General features: G+C 42.8%; 3 protein-coding genes and 6 non-coding genes across 16 annotated transcripts; 1 reads left to right on the top strand and 8 right to left on the bottom strand.

The window, feature by feature from the left end:
* On the bottom strand, positions 1 to 1746 carry LOC103986478 (senescence associated gene 20-like). Its single transcript, XM_009404499.3, has 2 exons — positions 1662 to 1746; positions 1 to 524 (listed from the first exon to the last, which is right to left on the bottom strand). Exons 1-2 carry the CDS (start codon positions 1744 to 1746, stop codon positions 1 to 3), a joined length of 609 nt encoding a protein of 202 aa, XP_009402774.2.
* Positions 1747 to 2151: 405 nt separating this feature from the next.
* Positions 2152 to 7583, bottom strand: LOC135638921 (uncharacterized). Of its 8 annotated transcripts, none has more exons than XM_065152506.1 (8): positions 7453 to 7583; positions 6501 to 6611; positions 5388 to 5569; positions 5109 to 5168; positions 4385 to 4918; positions 4175 to 4276; positions 2937 to 4076; positions 2591 to 2844 (listed from the first exon to the last, which is right to left on the bottom strand). In XM_065152506.1, exons 7-8 carry the CDS (start codon positions 4004 to 4006, stop codon positions 2739 to 2741), a joined length of 1176 nt encoding a protein of 391 aa, XP_065008578.1. In that variant the 5' UTR covers positions 4007 to 4076; positions 4175 to 4276; positions 4385 to 4918; positions 5109 to 5168; positions 5388 to 5569; positions 6501 to 6611; positions 7453 to 7583; the 3' UTR covers positions 2591 to 2738. The 8 variants fall into 8 exon arrangements, with proteins under 8 accessions (XP_065008573.1, XP_065008577.1, XP_065008572.1 ...); XM_065152507.1 differs by having other exon boundaries at positions 2591 to 2823; XM_065152501.1 differs by having other exon boundaries at positions 2152 to 4076; positions 5058 to 5168.
* Positions 7584 to 7736: 153 nt separating this feature from the next.
* Positions 7737 to 7808, bottom strand: TRNAP-AGG (transfer RNA proline (anticodon AGG)). The gene has a single exon. It is a non-coding gene; the product is annotated as a tRNA-Pro (tRNA).
* Positions 7809 to 8091: 283 nt separating this feature from the next.
* TRNAP-CGG (transfer RNA proline (anticodon CGG)) lies at positions 8092 to 8163 on the bottom strand. The gene has a single exon. It is a non-coding gene; the product is annotated as a tRNA-Pro (tRNA).
* A 251-nt stretch (positions 8164 to 8414) lies between these two features.
* Positions 8415 to 8486, bottom strand: TRNAP-AGG (transfer RNA proline (anticodon AGG)). The gene has a single exon. It is a non-coding gene; the product is annotated as a tRNA-Pro (tRNA).
* A 284-nt stretch (positions 8487 to 8770) lies between these two features.
* TRNAP-CGG (transfer RNA proline (anticodon CGG)) lies at positions 8771 to 8842 on the bottom strand. The gene has a single exon. It is a non-coding gene; the product is annotated as a tRNA-Pro (tRNA).
* Positions 8843 to 9298: 456 nt separating this feature from the next.
* Positions 9299 to 9370, bottom strand: TRNAP-UGG (transfer RNA proline (anticodon UGG)). Its single transcript has one exon. It is a non-coding gene; the product is annotated as a tRNA-Pro (tRNA).
* A 313-nt stretch (positions 9371 to 9683) lies between these two features.
* On the bottom strand, positions 9684 to 9755 carry TRNAP-AGG (transfer RNA proline (anticodon AGG)). The gene has a single exon. It is a non-coding gene; the product is annotated as a tRNA-Pro (tRNA).
* A 6757-nt stretch (positions 9756 to 16512) lies between these two features.
* On the top strand, positions 16513 to 17982 carry LOC103986201 (uncharacterized). The gene is made up of 4 exons (XM_009404130.3): positions 16513 to 16669; positions 16827 to 16952; positions 17065 to 17235; positions 17736 to 17982. Exons 1-4 carry the CDS (start codon positions 16592 to 16594, stop codon positions 17811 to 17813), a joined length of 453 nt encoding a protein of 150 aa, XP_009402405.2. The 5' UTR covers positions 16513 to 16591; the 3' UTR covers positions 17814 to 17982.
* Positions 17983 to 19380: the final 1398 nt, after the last annotated feature.

The following is a 19380-nucleotide window of genomic DNA, read 5'->3' as shown; positions in this document are numbered from 1 at the left end:
TCATATAGCAAGGACAAGGCCAGGAAGTGACTTCCGGGCACGCCGGTGCAGGCGGCTCTGCCACACCGGGAGGCAGTGAGTCGACCTGTCGTGGTCCTCAGAAGAAGAGGCGGGAGAATCGGCGCCGACGCGGGCGACGGTGAGGGAAGTGTTGAAGTACTCCCGCACCTGGGTGATCACCCCCTCCGGTTCGACGGTCCAGGCGTGAACCCACAGCGCGCCGAGGCCGCAGCCCTCGGCGACCACGGTGGAGCCGAAGGCGGCGACCTCCTGCGGCTCGAACTTGAAGGCGATGGTCTCCTCCTCGCCGGTGAGGAGGCGCTTCAGGTGCTGGTGTTTCGGCGGGCCATGGAACCGCCACTCCAGGTCCGGCTTCAGCAGCCGGTGCAGCTTGGCCACGTCCCGGGCGTTTATGGCCTCATACAACTCCCGCACCACCACCTCCGGCCTCTCCAGCCTCGCCAGTCCTCCTCCTCCTCGGCTGCCATTAGCCAGATCCGGTAGTGGCCTCTCGGACTCCAGTGCTGGGGAAACGGAAGAGGCGGAAGCTTCGACGGCTCACGTGGAAGAATGCACGGGCAGATACGAAGCGGATGGCAGCGAGGGGGGATGAGTCGGGGGTCACTTTATAGACGCCAAGCGAGCGGGAAGGGATGAGGGAGCGCTCGACGTGGGTCCACCATTCCTTGTTTATCGGATCATCATAATCTAATTTTATTGGATGTGTGTCGGGCCCCACGTTAATTCTCAGATGTGCTATGTGCCAACTTAATATTCAGATGGATTCCAATAAATAAATAAATAATAATGTTGCTAATGCCCTATATAGGCATACATAAATCAAATATCATGATAACCTCTATATATATATATATTTTTTTTTAAATAAAATTTTATAATATATATTGTTTAAATTATTGAGATCAAATCTCATTATTATTACATACCATTAAAAAAAAAACAATGATTCAAGAATTATTTGTTTCTTAATCATGAATGGTGATAAGTTCAATACATGCATGAATAGAGTGATGTGCTACCAGATTAATATCAAAAATTGGATTTTGATTTGGAATAAGGTGATAAAAGGTTTAAAATAGCTTAGCTTTGAAGTTGTGAAAAGCCTTTGGATTCGCTGAAAAATCAGCACTCTTTTGATCGATCTCTAAAATGTTCATACCATTCTGTGTGATATTTAGCAGCAGCTTTGCTTACAGTTAATGCAGCACTGGCAAGATTTTTTGGTCCTTGCAATGCTTGTCACTTTCTTGATTTCTTTTAGTCAGCATGACTAAGAAAAAAAAAGAGTTGACTTATTGGCTTCATCGAGTTGATAATTTGGATAAACGTATCTTGTGATATGGAATCATATTGTTATGTCCATTCTGATAACCTCTTTCCGAAAGACGAAGATAAGAAGATAGATAAAGAGGTCTTCTATCAGCATGGAATAGTACGTCACTCGTCTTGTTTTCTCTGAGGAATGTGTGCACTTGTGCCCGACATTTGCTAGTGGAGGAACAGAGTGGACAGCTGCTGCCACTTTGGGGGAGAGCCATTAAGATTTTGTGCCTCTTGCCATGTCCTGTTTCCATCCTAATGGATGAGATTATGTAGTGCTTCTTCCAAAATCTCATGTCTTCTATCAGCTGCTGCAGTACCCAAAGTTTCAGTCGTGACCTTTGCCTTTCTCAAAACAAATCTCCTTTGATCTACGTCATGCAATTTAACTGCACCCAACTCCATGAATCTGCTTAGTGGACTCGATCTACGTGTTCATGTCTTTGCTTGAGACGGTGGAGGCCACCGGGCATGAACAGTGGTCGATCCCATCGTCAGTCTCGTGGCCGAAGGGCGTGCTTCTACGTGCCAATGAGCAGCAGCGAAGCAAAGGTCGAAGAGTTCAATCAGATTTGATGTGCATGACACTCGTCCACTCTGAGCTCGTAATGCTCACCCAAGATTGGTGAAACGATCTTTTCATATTACGGTGTTGTTTTAAGAAATCATTCACTTGATCTGATGGAATTCCACTAAATCGTCAGTGAGTAAAGTCTACCCATCATTGAAAAGTGAGTTGCAAATGCTCTGACACGAGGCAATGCGTCAGAGAAAGAAAAAGAACATTTTGAGGATTTAGTGATTCGTGGAGGTCAGAATTCAAGTAATTTTCCTTGATCTTTGGAAGAAAAAATCACTCAGAAAATTGATGGAGATGAAGAATACAAGGCAGCAGCTATGTGGTTCTTCTTCCTGGATTGCGACCTCCTCAAACAATTCGTGTCGAACTTGAACATGTGATCTGCATTTGGCCGATCGATGCGGGCATCTGCAACTAAACATTCATTGGATCTTTTGATAGTATCAGTTGTTGCAAGGGAGGTTTCATATTGCCACCGAAATCTAACACCAAAGACGCTTCCTTGATGTCGTGAGGCTCATCTTCCTGACTCTTAGACTCAGCCGCTGCAGCCGTAGACGCCGGCGATTTAGCTGGATAAGAGATCAGACGCGAGGAATCATACTGCAACTTGCCGAGTGAATTCAGACCGCTCTCGCGAGGCAGAGGATGCAGAAAGGGATGGATGTCCTCCTCCTCGTCCTCCGAATGCTTTCTGTAAAGGCTGTCGTCCTCTACTTCGTATGAGTTCCCGGTGCGCACCTCCTGAGCCAGCGAGCACGACCAGCAGAACAGCCATTGAAGGTAGTCGGTGAGCGATTTCGATCCGCAACAAAGCTCATTGCCGGGAAGTCTGAATCTTTTCCTCATTTGGATCCTCCAGAAACCACCATAGAGCAGACCAAACACACAGAGCACGATGCCTGCGATCCCCACCATGTCTCCTATGACGTTGTCGTGGATGTTGAGGGCTGAGATGTTGAAGATCCAGAAAGGAGCAAAGCACAGAAGAAGGAAGGTGGTGATATGGACGTACATGTTTCCGAAGCCCAGCCTTTCCATGTTCCATCCGAAGACACAGAAGGTGCAGAAGCAGGAAAGGAAGCTCACGGTGATATCATCACTGCAATCGAATAACCCCCCTGCCCACTTGGGGTCGCTCACCAGAGCCCTCAGCTTGTGTAACCTGATGCTAAGCTTCACACTGGATTGCTCATGGTTCGGACCACCCTGCGATTCTTCATCCAGCTCGGCGTCACATTCCCTTCCCAGTGGGCTGTACACAGCGTAAGCACCAGCCAACACCGGTGCTGCAAATCCAAGGCCGAAGAAGAAGATCTCCGCGAACTCCGGTCTGGCTTCGCTGGCGTATCCCCAGTAGAGGCCGCAGGAGATGTACTGGGCGAAGCAAGTGATTTGGAGGAGGAGGAGGACGACCAGCATATGAACCCACTCGTGAGGCCGGTAGGCGCCGTCCTTGCAGTAGATCTTCCTAAGGGCCGTGATGTCTTCCGGTCTCCATCTGCACAGGAGGACCAGGTGATGGAACAGGCTCGGATGCTGATACAAGCTCATGAGGGTGAAGAGAGCATTCAGGACTTGGTTGTTGATCTCGATCCAGTGGTTTCTCGAGGCCTTCGTGGGGAATGCTTCATCCAGTAGTCCAAGGAGGAGCAACCCCTGCATGGCGGTGGAGACGGACACACAGATCAACCAGATGAGAAGAGCAGCATTCCTCGGGTGTTCTATCCATTCCTTGAAGCTGGCTGAGACGGAGGACCAGTTGATGCTGCCGAGGAAGCTGATGCCGAAGCGCCGCTGTGAATCGACCGGAGAAGAAACGGAAAGCGAGACTTCCTCCCTTACATCCACCGTGTGCCGGAAGATCCTCGAAGGGGAAAAGAGTTGGAGCTTCTCGATCCAACCCCCCAAGGAGGGAGCTCGCAGAAGACCAAGAACATGCCTCCTATGCCTCGTTGGGCCTAACACCTGAAACGATCGAATCAAGCTGACAGCATCATCGACGTGTTCAGGAGCATCCGGATCTTGATGCAATTGGACTGCAGGGACCATTTCCACCGCAGACTCATCCCTGTCCGATGGCATTGCCCTATGTAATCCGTAGACACGCTGTGAATTCTCGGTGAAGAACCACAGTCAAATACGACGGAATTCCCTGCAGAAAACCACTCGAACAAGTTTCGATCAGGTTCAGAACAATTTCAAGGAGAACGTTGGCTTTAGATTACAGATAGACACAGAAGATGCTCATACATTCATGACGCAAAATTACACGACAGTTTGAAGTTCGATCATCTGCAGTCGCTAATTCCAGTTCATCGAAGAATTAAGCAACCACCAGATCCAACGGACAACCTATGAAGCAAGACCATGCTGAGAATTTTACGGTCAACGCCTCCATGGGAGTTCATCGGCAGTTCAAGATCAAAGACGAAGAAAAGGAAAATACTGAACGCTACATACCCGACGGTGAGACGAAGCGAAGCCGATGAGAGAATTGGAAGGATTTAATCCTGCTCCTGAGATCAGCAACCTCAAGGGGGAGAGAGTTTGGGAAGGTAGAAGATGAGCGAAGACTTTCACAGGAGCGAACACACGGCAGGATAGGAACGGCGGGTCGAAAAGGTCAAGTTGATGTGAGGACGGAGACATTCCAACCTCATAAAGAAATGCCCGCTCTATACTCATCCCTTGAAGTGGGGCCCGGCTCACCGCTGGCATAGAGTCACCAAATCTACCTGGGTAAAAACTTGAGGTGCCGACCGGGATTCGTGAAAGAGCAGCATTTTGGGTTCTTGATCGGTAGACATCGACCAGAAAACTATTATTTAAACCGCACTCGCCATCAGACTTATGGTATGAACTACAAATTCTAATGAACATCTCATCTCACACAAGAAAATTAAACGGATGGACACAATTCAAGCATATCATCTCCCACTTCTGTTCATTGATCTCCACCCCGTATTTATTTGGATACGAGAGACGTGACTGAATCTGCAAGGGAACAAAAGGGATTCAGAGGCACGTCTTATGACCACCACATTTGACAGCTTAAAGAACCTAAAGACGTAGGACTAAATGGATCCATTTAGTTAGGTACGTGTGTATGTCATGCTTGTAAGAAGTTATCTACCAGATTTATTCTCCTCTTCAGCTTATAGAATGAACCAACACGGAAGCTTACATCTCTTGATCTGGCATTAGGTGGAACATTCAATTTTGCAAGCAGAGGGCATCCTCGAAGCTGGCGAGGCACCAAAAAACGTAGTTAGTTCATGATCTCATTTCTCGATGAACAAACAGCTGCTGCTATCACTAGCAAAATTGAAATAAAGAACTGGGGAGTTGATACAAGTAATTTTTTGCTGGAAAGGAAATTGTCTGCAAGTAAAAGTAGTATTTTTCCTTCCTTTAATCAAACAAATTATCTGAATTATGAAACCAGTCGGATAAGTAAAATTACCATCGAAGAATCTTGAATCCCGATGCTATGAATGACACTTTCGAGGAGGTTCTTTCTCGGGTTCATCATCTAAAACATGAGTCCCTTTTCTTGGTGGAGCAGGTGACAAGCCCTTGGTGTGGGTCTTTTTTATGAGTGTCCCATTCTTCGTGGAGCAGGTGACCAATTCTGTTCTTTTTCCTCTACAATAATCATTCATTAGATTGAGAATATTTACAAGCAAGGAGGCTACTTTTAGCTTCAAGAAGTAATTATGCAGTCTCCAGAAAAGAATTTCTGAACCTACTTGGCTGCTTGCAATATGAAAATATAAAAATGCTTTCGTAACTAGCACCTACATTTATATTTTGATCAGCATCTTTTGGTTATAAATGAATGGACTGGCAAACTTGCGCAACTTTTAGCTACATTAAGGAACCATTTTGTTGTTTTTTTTGCACCACCTAGAAAAAAACCTTTGCTTAAACCAATGCTCTAGAACTATAAGAGAAATTCTGAACCCCCAAAAGGTTCTCTAAAAGAAAAAATCTGATATAGGAAAATTCAATGTCTTTTGGATCTGAAAAGTCCATTGATTGCATTGGCTTGCAGCATTTTAATTCCACTGCTTGCAACTAAGTCCATCTTTTGTGAAATTTTCTTGCACACAAGTAGATATATTTAATAGTTTGATTATGGATAGCCTTTTCCATTTTTGGTTGATGATTGAATCTGTTGTTCCTCATTCTTAGGGTTATAGCTTCTCCATCACAATTGATAATCAATATTTAAGACCAACTGCCTTATCTCAAATCAGCATTTGAAAGTTCAATTATTTCGATGATGCTATTTAAGAAAGGTTATAGACAAAATCATCCAAATTCAGACAATCAGGTGGCAGAGTTAAAATCACCTGATCTTTTATCTAGCTTGGTCGGCAAGACTCAACTGAGGTAGCAAAGTAATATTTGTGTCAAAAAATCATAAATAGGAGATCTTCATAGAAATCACAAGTAAAATGAGCCATGAAACTGAAGATCTCTCCAATACTAGCAAAGCACTTTATAAATCAAATAATTCAAAATATAAAAACATAATAAAATGCACCCATCTAGGCAAGAAAATAAGGCACACCTCCAATGATAAGGCTTTTAGTTAGATGGGAGGTTCCCACCATAGCCTCTTGTTTCTCACAGATAACACTATATACATTTCTCAATATAATGGCCATTTTCCCGACTTGGCCTGCAAATGAAAGAAACAGCACAATACCACTATGAGATCCACAAAATATAATTAATTAAATTTTTTGTTATATGTACTGCAACATCATGCATTCCCTATCCAATCAGAAGATTCTAAACAACAACATATATACCTAATTAGAGGTGGCAAATAGTAGTGACACCAGGAATGAACCCAACAAAATGCCTCTATGAGATTTTGTGTTTTAGCCTTTTTCTTAGCTTATTGAGGTGTCTCGATTCCTTGCTTGCATATTTCTGAAGGATGGAAATAACATTCATCCAGCCAAATCTCTTCTTACGACATTCTAAATAATTCAAAACGGTGTAACCTATAACTCAAGAAAATATCACTCAAACTTGAAGATTTCTTAATACAACCTGCAAAAACACTAAGCCAAACATGACATTGATATCCACTCTTCAAGATGCACCGTTACCATGTCTGACTTACTACGTAAGACAACAAGAAAGCTAAAAAATGATCCCTTACGAAGCTTAACTGCGAGGGTCATACAGGCCAATCCACAGAATAGTGGTCCGGACATTCCATGGATCACACCAATGTCAACTCCAATTTCGAATCGAACCCCTACAAACCGTTTCAACAAAGAAGGATTCCACAGTAAATTCCTAACTTTACCAACAACAGAAGAGGTCAAGAAACCTACAAGAATTCACATTCTCAGAACCCCGCAAAGAAAAGATCAGGCCAAGGAAACCCTAAGTTGGGTCAATGCAATCAGAACGAAGGGAAAAAAAAAAAAGGCTCAGGATCGATCATAGTAAAAGATCAAATGGGATGGTTTCGATAAATGGGTCTGAAGGAGAATCAAAGTTACCATCGCCGGGGAGATCAAACAGGAAGGTGAGATCTGGCGGCCCGAAGCACATCCTCTGCCGCGTTCCGCGACCTGAGTCTCATTCCTTCCACGGAAGGGGGCCGTATTAGTCGGGCCAAGTCTGGGCCAGACCGAAATGGTAGAAGCCGAACACCAGTCTGCTTCCGTCATGTTATTCTTAATGGGCAAGCCCTGAAACGGGTACGATTTGTTGATCCGACCCGACTCCGACATCGAGTTTAATTCGAGAAAAATAAATCGAGAAAAATAAAACAATAGCCAACGGGGCATTCCGAGAATTGAACTCGGGACCTCTCGCACCCTAAGCGAGAATCATACCACTAGACCAAATGCCCCCCACGTAAGAACAATAGTCAACGGGATCAAATGCCCTCCGCGTTGACTAATGCCGGGGAGATCAAATAGGAAAGTGCGATCTGGCGGCCCGAAGTCTGATTCCTTCCACGGAAGGGGCCGTATTAGTCGGGCCAATTCTGGGCCGGACCGAAATGGTAGAAGCCGAACACCAGTCTGCTTCCGTCATGTCATTAATGGAAAAGCCCTGAAACGGGTACGATTGTTGATCCGACCCGACTGCGACATCAAGTTTAATTCAAGAAAAATAAAACAATAGTCTACGGGGCATTCCGAGAATTGAACTCGGGACCTCTCACACCCGAAGCGAGAATCATACCACTAGACCAAATGCCCTCCACGTAAGAACAATAGTCAACGGAATCAAATGCCCTCCGTGTTGACTAATGCCTGGAAGGTCAAACAGGAAGTTGAGATCTGGGCCGTATTAGTCGGGCCAATTCTGGGCCGGACGGAAACGGTAGAAACCGAACACCAGTCTGCTTCCGTCATGTCATTAATGGGCAAGCACTGAAACGGGTACGATTGTTGATCCGACCCGACTCCGACATCAAGTTTAATTCGAGAAAAATAAAACAATAGTCAAAGGGGCATTCCGAGAATTGAACTCGGGACCTCTCGCACCCTAAGCGAGAATCATACCACTAGACCAAATGCCCTCCGTGTTAGAACAATAGTCAACGGAATCAAATGCCCTCCGCGTTGACTAATGCCGGGGAGATCAAATAGGAAAGTGAGATCTGGCGGCCCGAAGTCTCATTCCTTCCACGGAAGGGGCCGTATTAGTCGGGCCAATTCTGGGCCGGACCGAAATGGTAGAAGCCGAACACCAGTCTGCTTCCGTCATGTCATTAATGGGCAAGCCCTGAAACGGGTACGATTTGTTGATCCGACCCGACTCCGACGTCAAGTTTAATTCTAGAAAAATAAAACAATAGTAAACGGGGCATTCAGAGAATTGAACTCAGGACCTCTCGCACCCGAAGCGAGAATCATACCACTAGACCAAATGCCCTCTGTGTTAGAACAATAGTCAATGGTTCTGAATGCCCTTCGCGTTGACTAATGCCGAGGAGATCAAACAGGAAGGTGAGATCTGGCGGCCCGAAGCACATCCTCTGCCGCGTTCCGCGATCTGAGTCTCGTTCCTTCCACGGAAGGGGCCGTCTTAGTCGGGCCAATTCGGGGCCGGACCGAAATGGGAGAAGCCGAACACCTTCCTTCATGTCATTAATGGGCAAGCCTTGAAACGGGTACGATTTGTTGATCCGACCCGACTCCGACCTGAGTCTCATTCTTTCCACGAAAGGGGCCGTATTAGTCGGGCCAATTCTGGGCCGGACCGAAATGGGAGAAGCCGAACACCTTCCGCCATGTCATTAATGGGCAAGCCCTGAAACGGGTACGATTTGTTGATCCGACCCGACTCCGACATCAAGTTTAATTCGAGAAAAAGAAAACAATAGTCAACGGGGCATTCCGAGAATTGAACTCGGGACCTCTCGCACCCAAAGCGAGAATCATACCACTAGACCAAATGCCCTCCATGTTAGACTAATAGTCAACAGGATCAAATGCCCTCCGCGTTGACTAATGCCAGGGAGACGAAACAGGAAGGTGACATCTGGCGGCCCGAAGCACATCCTCTGCCGCGTTCCGCGATCTGAGTCTCATTCCTTCCACGGAAGGGGCCGTATTAGGCTGGCCAATTCTGGGCCGGACCGAAACGGTAGAAGCCGAACACCAGTCTGCTTCCGTCATGTCATTAATGGGCAAGCACTGAAACGGGTACGATTGTTGATCCGACCCGACTCCGACATCAAGTTTAATTCACGAAAAATAAAATAACAGTCGATGGGGCATTCCGAGAATTGAACTCGGGACCTCTCGCACCCTAAGCGAGAATCATACCACTAGACCAAATGCCCTTTGGTTTAGAACTTTGACCTTATAGCTATTTATATTAATTATCTTATATGAACTGCTTCACACACTCTTCGGGATCAAGTCCGTAAACCTGCGGCCACCAATAGGCGTGTACATCAAGCAGATACCCATTATACAGAGCAGGAATCCCCATTGCTACATGAAAAGGAAACGATCGAGACATGGAAGCAGATACTCCTGCAGCATTCGGATAGAAGACAGTGAGTCCTCTCTAGATAGAGATTAGACAGCTTTAGCAGTTTGACTTAGCATCATACTACAGAAGACTATTCCTCGTATTTTGAACTCAACTTTGAGGTTGTAGCCTCGCTTATGTGGGCTTATCATCTCGGCCCAGTTTTATTTGTACTGATCATTCCATGGTTACAGAGGTTTATCATGGTTGGTCATGTCATAGTTATGTATCAGTGAAGCACAAGAACTTACTGCTTATGCATGGACCTCTTAGGCTTATAACATAAGCAAATTCTTGATGCCCTTAATATCAAAATCAAATGGATTCAAGTAACTTCGATGTGACATGCTGGACCAATCTTTCCTGTCTGTCACCCTCTCCTCGAGAGGGCAAGGAGGAGAGGAAAACGAGGATGAGAGAGAGAGAGAAGAAAGAAGGAATCATGCATGAAAAAAAATATATCACTTGAGTTGGTTCTCATCACCTAAACAATTCGGTGTTCTATTTTATTCTTGTTGCCAAATTTGCTTCAGATTAAACATCGTTTAATCTAAATACATGCAAATCTGTTCTTCAAAAGAAAGAACTTGCATGATTGCTTAGACAATCAGTAAATTAGATGCTTAAACATCCTTTTTGTTCCTTATAGAAGCTTATTGTCGGGCTGTTTCGTTTATGATCTACGAACGAACTAATGAAAGTGTGAGATGCATATCCCAGAACCGAATAGATTCAGTCCATACATCGCCATGAGTTCAACAAAGGAATGTTTGCTCTTGTCTTGACTAAAGCACAGCATAATTCTGCTGTAATCTAACGAGATAATGAGGGAGCAAAACCTGATGCCATCTCCTTCTTGTGACTCTCTTTTTGTTTTATTGCTGCTCCCTGTTCTACTACAGCCAAAACCTCCACTACTCCCATTGAGGCATGCAGGAGCGTACGTGACAACCTAACCCAATCCTAAGTTATTATATATGCACACACACCTCCCTGTTGCATGTTTTGCTCCCATCCCACACACGTACGTACAACACTGCGATGCGATGAAGCAACCTCCCCAGACTACGCTTTGATTAGTTTGGCCGTATGTGTTGCGAGTTCATGTGACTGTACTTGCCATTGCTCCAAACTCATGTGACCTCTGGTTGTACCTCAAAAGAATCCCAGAGCAACCCATTTATATCAGATGGGATCCCAGATTTTTAGTCTTCCTCACTGACTTCTAGTCTTGCCTCACAACTCTAATTGAGCCCACAGTAAACTAAGAAGGCAACTGCTGATAGGAAGTTTAACTTCGTTAACAAAGAGAAAAAGTAAAAATGGGGCCGAAAGAGTTGATGAAACTATCATTTGTTTTGTTCGGTGGCAAATGATTATCCATAAAAGTTTATTGCTAAAGTTTTGATCCATAAAGAAGTAATTTCTTTGCTGATCATTCAATTTTTAGCCCTAATTTTTTATGGATCAAAAGCAAATGAAAATAATATTGATCTAAAAGAAGAAAAAAAAAAAAGTGAAGAGTCCCACAAAACCTGTAATGGCCAAAACCATTGTCCTTTGTGCCTCGGGAACTTCATAGAAATTGTTGCATCGCTGGGTATCATCGAGTGGATAGTGACATAACAACAGGTTGTATGATTCTCATGTGTTAAATCCTTCACATACATACTGTCATTTCGTAATAATATTGGAAGCATGTATATTAGGAATTATTTTAGCATGTATGGCATCTATTGTTGGAACTCCCAAGGATGCTCCAATAGAGTTGGAGGTGGACTTTGAAGGTAACTTTTGTTACCTAAGAAGACAGACAAAAGTTGGTCATTGGGTGGCCATGGGGGAATGAGTTGTGCCATCCCCCAAGAGCAACAAGGAAAGAGGTGGAGAGGAGTCACGAGAGGTTGTATCAAAGTACAAGAAGACAAGCATGGCAATGCCTGGTGATGGTGCCAGAACAAAGTGTTTTATCTTTTCTCTTCTCCTCTTCCTGTGCAGTGCCAAGGGTTGGACCATGCACTGCACAGAATTATGGGTCCGGCAAGATTCACACAACTCAGCAAAACATTCTTCTCAGATGCTGCTAGCCTTTCTTTTCCAATACAAAAGTGTTTTTGAGGCTGCTACGGACGAAAGACGGGCCCATAATACCAGCATTTAAAGTGGCTCGTGCAATCTACACCATCGGTATTCTATGTGGATATGTAAGCAAGAAGAAGCATAAAGTGTTTGAGATGATACAATCCATCTGATAGCCCACTTGCATGCCTTATATAATATATCTAGTGAGAGATGATCGATCGATGCAGCAAAGATTTCTTCTACATCATTCTTAACCAGTAAACTTCTCCTATCTCTCACACATTTGAAAGCAAACAAAATCAGATGGAAGAAAGGATCCTACAAGCTATTTGTTTGCAGGAAAATAATAATAATAAACACAATCAGATGTTTTATAGTTCGATTATCTAATCAAACTCACCGGTGGAAGTGCATCTGACCACTAAATCAATAATCTAATGGATGAGTTGTACTCCCTAAACATTAGAAAAGAGATAGAATTATAAGTAGGTAATGTCTAAACCCAGGAGGTCCAGGACACATCCACACCACCCATGAGATTTCCTACACGGATCTCAATGGCTATAGTAGGCATTTCATGGTGACAGCTGCATACCAAGAAGACACACATGGATCCTTCTGTGAATGCACCCCGAACAGTCGAGAGAAACTTTGATGCAAAACGCTCGTACGCTCCATATATATAAAGTCGGAGTACAGCAAGCAAATCTCTTGGATGAAAAGGCAAATCCATACTTCTTAACCTACACATACAGCACAAGGAAATGAGAGAAGCAGTCTGCACAAAGAATAATAATTGCATGCAGATATCTAAACCGTGAAATCTGTTCCATGCAATATGGCGCTGTAACTATTTTCTTGAACATTCATTTACGTTGCATCTTCCTTTCTTTTTATGAGTTCCACTTAGCAATGCCTTCACCATCCGAGACTGTCGGAGATGAGTGCATCCAACAGCTTGAGCCATCGTCGCCGGCCGTAACACTATGTGATGCATTGCAGCAGCATGAAAGATGAAAGAGATCAGGAGGGTTGTCTCCTTCTTCCAACACAAAAATCTCTTCTTGTTTTGACAGTTCATCATTGATGGCTTGAACGAAAACGTCGAGTTTGTGATGCCACATTGGTCTAAGAGTAAGCAAGGAGGAAAGGGAATACCTCGTCTTCTTCGTTGTACAAATATTTCAAAGGTGCCGCTATGTGAATCATATGAGCCTTATTGAATTAGCCAATCATTTTTATGTTTTGTATGTTTCTAATAATAAGAGATGCATGTGACCATCAACTTACATTCTAAACTGAATAAGAAATTAATTGCAGATCAAATAAGCTTTATGGTGCAAGTATATATGGTCTACGTCATGTAATTTTGTCAGCAACATAAGAAGACAACATTACAAAGTCTCGGATAACTTAATCAACTCAAAAAGGCTCAAATACATAAATTCCCAACACATCATATCATATGTGTGTGTGTATATATATATATATATATATATATATATATATATATATACCTATGGTCAGTTCGAGAGTAGAATTACTATCCCAATATCCTTTGTTCGAAACAATGCTTTAGCACTTCAAGAAGCTGAAATAAAATGACAAGCCACAACATTACAGAGGTGGCTGATCAGTGGACTCTCTCTCTCTCTCTCTCGTGTATGTGAGAGAATGGAAGGTATGGTTGGGGTGGCGTGAAAAAGTAACGCATCTTTTGCATGTTAACATCGAGCTTCCCCAGATGTATAAGAATGACGAATCTGTGTTCTGAACATTGTTTGTGGCGACTGTAGGTACAGCAGGCTACAGTCCAGCTACCTGCTATACGTATACGAGAGACGTTCTCATCCTTCCATGCCAGGCAAAGATGAAACCCTGGATGACAAAAACCCTACCCACAGGGGATGGGAAAACCCTGGGGAAGGCCTATAGGTAGCGTGGCTACGTTGTTGGATTGTGATGATTAGGGGAGGAGAAAGGAATGCACACATGTGAATGGAGCGGTACGTGCTCTGTCCATGTGGTATGGAGACAGCTCCTGAGGCATGAAGGCGTGCAATTGGAAGGGTTGGTAGACATGGACGCAGCTACAGCCCAAAGCCAACCTCAAACCCTTTTCAAGAAGGAATGCTCACGAGTTGTCAGTGCAGATGTGAAGCAGCCAATACGAATGTTCACGAGAACATGGCAGTGACCCTTATTCTACTCATGTGACCATTAACAGTCATATTTTAGAGACATTTATAGTTGGTATGTGTATATGTATATGCATATACGTATGCAGCTTACGCACTTGGTGTATTTTACCGCACCAGTACGCTCCAAATGCATGGCTCGTGCTTGCATAAATCTCCCTTAATTATTTTCATTAAATAGAAATATGGTGGTGATGACCTCAAATCCTTTTCATGAATACTCGGCAAACAATATCTTTTAAGCTACTACACAAGAGGATATGGAAATAGTCCAGTAGATCAGGCAAAGACCACCCTAGTAACTTTGATATAGTGCATAGGCCGAAGAAGGATACCACAAGACTATGATGTAAATGCATGTCAACAGTGTTTTGGAGATTTTCTCGAGGATTTGGGATCATTATTTGAGTTGTGGATGCAAAAAAGAACATAGTGAGGGGCAATAGTACCTTACAATCCAAGTTGTATACTTTGTACTCGAATAAACTGGGGAAGCAATATTGAGAGAACTGTGAGAATGTGATCTCCAAAACACATTGTGCATCACATGTCTTTACCTCCATATGTTATGTCTGTTTATTTAAGAGGAATCATTCGATCTGATGTTTCATCATGAAACATTGTTATATGTTGCAGATGGTGCATGAAATAATGTAAAGATACGAACCTTTTCATGGAATATCGTTAGTGGACCGCTGCGATATGCGCAGAAATATGCCTACGATTCCATTGCAGCACTGCATAGCATTTCAATGGCCTTATAATTGTCATGGAAAGTTGATGGCATGCTAAATCGAAGGTCAAGGTGCTAAATTCCATTTGATCCTTCGATTGGAGGAGACTTCGATAGCAATATTATCTTTTTCTTGATACATTAATCTATTTTCATGGACACTAAAGCAATGGGATGTGGTATACGTGTGGCATACGTGTGATTGTGGATGCATCCTTTGAAATGTTAAATGTGTGGTTCACAAATCCAAAATCTATCATGATCACCTTTATGGGGGTTGTCTTAAGTCATGTCTTCTTTTGTTAGCCCGTATAATTTTCCAGGGATAAACACAAATGAAATCACTCCAAAACAATTATATATATATATATATATCAACGTAACATTCCAAAGAAAAGACAGAGGGACTTCACGTTCCGAATATTTATCTTCATTTTTGGGCAGCAGTTTTCACTGTTGATTATGGAGAGAGCATATTTCATGTTCACCACCAGCTGCAGTGGATGGATCGCTGGCTGCAAACGTCGTCTCCTGGACTCGCGCGGCACGGCGTGTCACCTCGATCGTCGGGGGATGTGATGGACGCGTTTGGGAGGGGAGGGGGAGGGGGGGGGGGGATGAGGCGGAAATGGACAAAGGTGGTGACGGTGAAATCTTCCCCGTGAGGGGTACTTGGAGGCATTCACAGCTCATTCCTCCTCCAAACGCAGAGTCCCAAGCCCCACCACCCCCTGTTGCCTTCTCCCTCTCCCCCTCACGTAGCGCCCGCTCACAAACAACTCCTCTTTGACGCCTTCGCTGCTTTCCATGGTGCCCCGATCACGAGCAGATTCCTCCTCCCCTCTCTCTTTCTTTGTGTGTGGTGAACTCCCACCCCCCCATATATCTTCCTGTAAAAATATTATTGTGGATGGCTTTTCATTGTTATTGCAACAATAATTGCTTCTGTTGTCACTTGCAGTGGAATACAGCAGCTATTTTATCACAAAGAACAGTCCTACGCAGTGTGAGGTTTATGGTGATGGGGACCTTGGGCACTTGGATGTCGGGGCCATTTGTCCAAGTATAGTAGCTATGCCCGAGTACTTATGGCTTCCTTGACTTGAGTGGTTGCCACGCTAAGGTGGTGGCTTCCCCTCTCTCCTCCTCCTTTCTTTTCTTTTTGGCTCCCTCCTTGTTGGTTTCCCAGGAAGAGAATGTTGGTGGAGTTGTAAAAGCTGGTGGATTGGCTTATCCATTTGGACACTTGCATTAGGCTGTTAAGAACTACCCGAAGGAGTGCCATCTGCATTATCTCATTCTAAGACAACAACATGCAGATCGCAACCACATGAACTGTGTTGTGTGTACTATGAGGACCATTTCTGTATATCTTGTTAACATGGTAACACAAGTTAATCTGCTTCCTCACGCGGCAGAAGGGGGAGTGGAGTTTGAGAAAGATCGAGTATGGGCAGTTTAGGCAGTTCACTTTGTACCTCATATAATTCTTTTAGGAAATTGAGGCAACTCATCATGTGGGTGGAAATCAGTGATCGCGTGGATTTATAGCTCCTTCCTCCTCTCTTTAAGCAGCCCCCTGTCGCCATACCTGATCTGTAGAGAAAAAAGGGAGAGGGAGACAGAGAGATGGTGTCTAGAGAGCACAAGAGAGCCGCTCTGCATGAGAAGCTGCAAATCCTTCGCTCCCTCACCAACTCTCATGCAGTAATAGTTCTCCTATATTTCTGAAACCCTTTTGTTCTTCTCTTCTCCTCTCATCTTTCTTCCATGTAATCATTACATGTGTCTCTCGGAGTTCTTGAAAGCAGCACACATTCAATCCCTTAACCGTGGATACAATTTTCTCTCTACTGTTTGGCAGCTAAGGAAATCCTCGATCATAGTAGACGCTTCCAAATACATCAAAGAGTTGAAGCATAAGGTGGAAAGATTGAATCAAGAAATCGCATGCACACAGAAACCTGTCGACAAGAGTCCCTTACCTGAGGTAGACACGGTTTGCCGACATGATCTTCATTCATCTTATGTTTTCTTGGGTTAATTACTTCCGACTTTAAGCCGATTGTTGAGGCCTAATGTTTCCACCAATATCTTCACAGGTGACTGTCGAAACCCTAGAGAAAGGCTACCTGATCCATGTGTTCTCGGAGAAGAGCTGCCCGGGACTGCTGGTGTCTGTTCTTGAGGTGTTCGAGGACTTGGGCCTCAACGTGCTGGAAGCTAAGGCCTCCTGCACTGACACATTTCGTCTTCAAGCCATTGGAAGAGATGTAAGACAAGGAGACATCATTTGCAGATTATCTTCCTCTACCAAATCATGCTCTATTACGCATACTATGCAATATCGAGTAGGTTAAAACGCGTCGATGTTATTGCATAGGATGCAGACTCTTATAAAAGATCAGTCCTAAGATCGATATTTAAGGCTAAAAATTCAACCTGATTCTCAATCTTTTTCATTCGTGATATGCTCATCTGCAAGCACACCCCAATAGTATTTAGATGTAGATACAGTACTGATTGTGTAACGCTAGAAATTCATGAGTTCCTTAGAGGCATATAGTTGACACAGGTGACTTTAGCATAAGCATAGATATTACATGCAAAACTATGCAAGATAGATTGCGTGGTAGATATTAATCACCACAAATATAAATGTGTGATCTCTATGCACATAAATGAATCATCCATCGACTGAGAATACCTCATTTGAGGGTCATACTCATAGAAGTTGGTCTTAATTTCAAGCTCACCAACTTGCATGAATCAGGGTGAAAGCATGAATGCTGAAGTGGTGAAGGAAGCAGTGGAACGTGCCATCAAGAATTTCTTCGGTGTTGGTGAATGAACAAGAGTGATGATATGGGAGGAGAACTAATCCTGTGGTGGCAAACCCATCTTTTCGTTCCCTCTTGGATCACATTTTGGAAAGGGCTGCAAAGCCCTTCGATGAAGGTAGATGTATTACAGCTATGGCTGAACCAATATGAAGAAGGTATGTTGGAATCTATCATATATTTTGAACTCACTGCCATTACCAATCAAAAATTACCCATATCTTCTACTGAAAACAAAAAGCTGAAATGACCAAGGAATTGCCGGACAAGCCAAAGATAGCCCGATGAACATTTCCTTTATATATATATATATATATATATATATATATATATATATATATATATATATATATATATATATATATATATATATATATATATATATATATATATATATATATATATATATATATATATATATATATATATATATATATTATGGAAGACATGGCTCCAGTCTTTTTTATTTCTCTACACTGAGATTAGGATGGAGTGAGTGGTTTGTATGATCGTATGGCAGGCACTTAGATGAACAGGAAGGCACAAAAAACAACCTTAAAAGAAAAGAAAAATCATGCATGAAGAAGAATGTTTCCTTTTGATAAGATCAATTATATAGACTGTTAGAAGGAGTAAGTACTGATGTTGGGACGTCAATTCGGAAACACGAATACATGAATCACGAAATGACAAGGAGATGAGCTGCACTCACACAGAAGCTGCTGTTTTCGCCCATCTTTAACCTGTTGGAAGGGAGTGCTTCTTGTTGTTCTCATCCTTGTAATAATATTTCCTGCGATGGTGACTGCACACCGGCTGATATGGATCGGTTGACAATAGAAACAAATGATAGTGACTGTTGGAGATCCGTATTGCTTCCATGATGTCGTCAAAGGTATCAGTTCGACGTAAATTAATGTGGATAAAACATTATTTGACCCAAAACCAAACTAATGGCAACAAAAATGTGAACGGATAAATCTAAAATATGAAAGACCATTTCTACCATATAATATTTGATAAAATTAAAAAAAATATTAAATATTAAATTATTAGTCTGATAATAATCGATGTTTCTGGTTTTGATTCGAATCATCTATTTTTTTATTTTTAATTTAAAATAATTATAAAAATAAAAATATAATTTAAAATATTATATATATATATATATATATATATATATATATATATATATATATATATATATATATATATATATATATAGTGAACCGTAGTTTTGAACCATCGATTCTAGTTCAAGGACGATCAGTTCTAATTCCGATTCTCAAAAATCTAGAACCATAACGAAACCATTCTAATTCGATTATAATTCGATTTGAAACAGGTGAATCATTATATTGATTTAGTTTTGATTTCAGTCTAATTTGATTTGGGTTAAAATATTGGTTCTATGATATCATGTAAGATCCACGAAAACCTCAACCGATCGATTTACAATGTCGCAATCTCTTTGATGGCCAACAACATTAAATATCAAGACAAAAACTTCATCACTTGGAAACCCCTCCCCGGCTTCTCTCCGGTGAAGGTAGGTGTCTCATCCAGGAGAATGGATCC

This window comes from Musa acuminata, chromosome BXJ3-5, assembly GCF_036884655.1.
Source record: "Musa acuminata AAA Group cultivar baxijiao chromosome BXJ3-5, Cavendish_Baxijiao_AAA, whole genome shotgun sequence".
NCBI classification, from domain to species: domain Eukaryota; kingdom Viridiplantae; phylum Streptophyta; class Magnoliopsida; order Zingiberales; family Musaceae; genus Musa; species Musa acuminata.
This window is presented reverse-complemented; position numbering and strand designations above follow the sequence as displayed.

Excerpts from the sequence above, each read along its gene's own strand:
- LOC103986478 (XM_009404499.3), bottom strand. The coding sequence starts at position 1,746 with ATGGAGTTGGGTGCAGTTAAATTGCATGACGTAGATCAAAGGAGATTT. Across the intron at positions 525-1,661 it reads GGTCACGACTGAAACTTTGG|CACTGGAGTCCGAGAGGCCA; the intron begins GTACTGCAGCAG and ends CCGTTTCCCCAG.
- LOC103986201 (XM_009404130.3), top strand. The coding sequence starts at position 16,592 with ATGGTGTCTAGAGAGCACAAGAGAGCCGCTCTGCATGAGAAGCTGCAA. Across the intron at positions 16,953-17,064 it reads ACAAGAGTCCCTTACCTGAG|GTGACTGTCGAAACCCTAGA; the intron begins GTAGACACGGTT and ends ATATCTTCACAG. Across the intron at positions 17,236-17,735 it reads TTCAAGCCATTGGAAGAGAT|GGTGAAAGCATGAATGCTGA; the intron begins GTAAGACAAGGA and ends TGCATGAATCAG.
- LOC135638921 (XM_065152501.1), bottom strand. The coding sequence starts at position 4,006 with ATGCCATCGGACAGGGATGAGTCTGCGGTGGAAATGGTCCCTGCAGTC.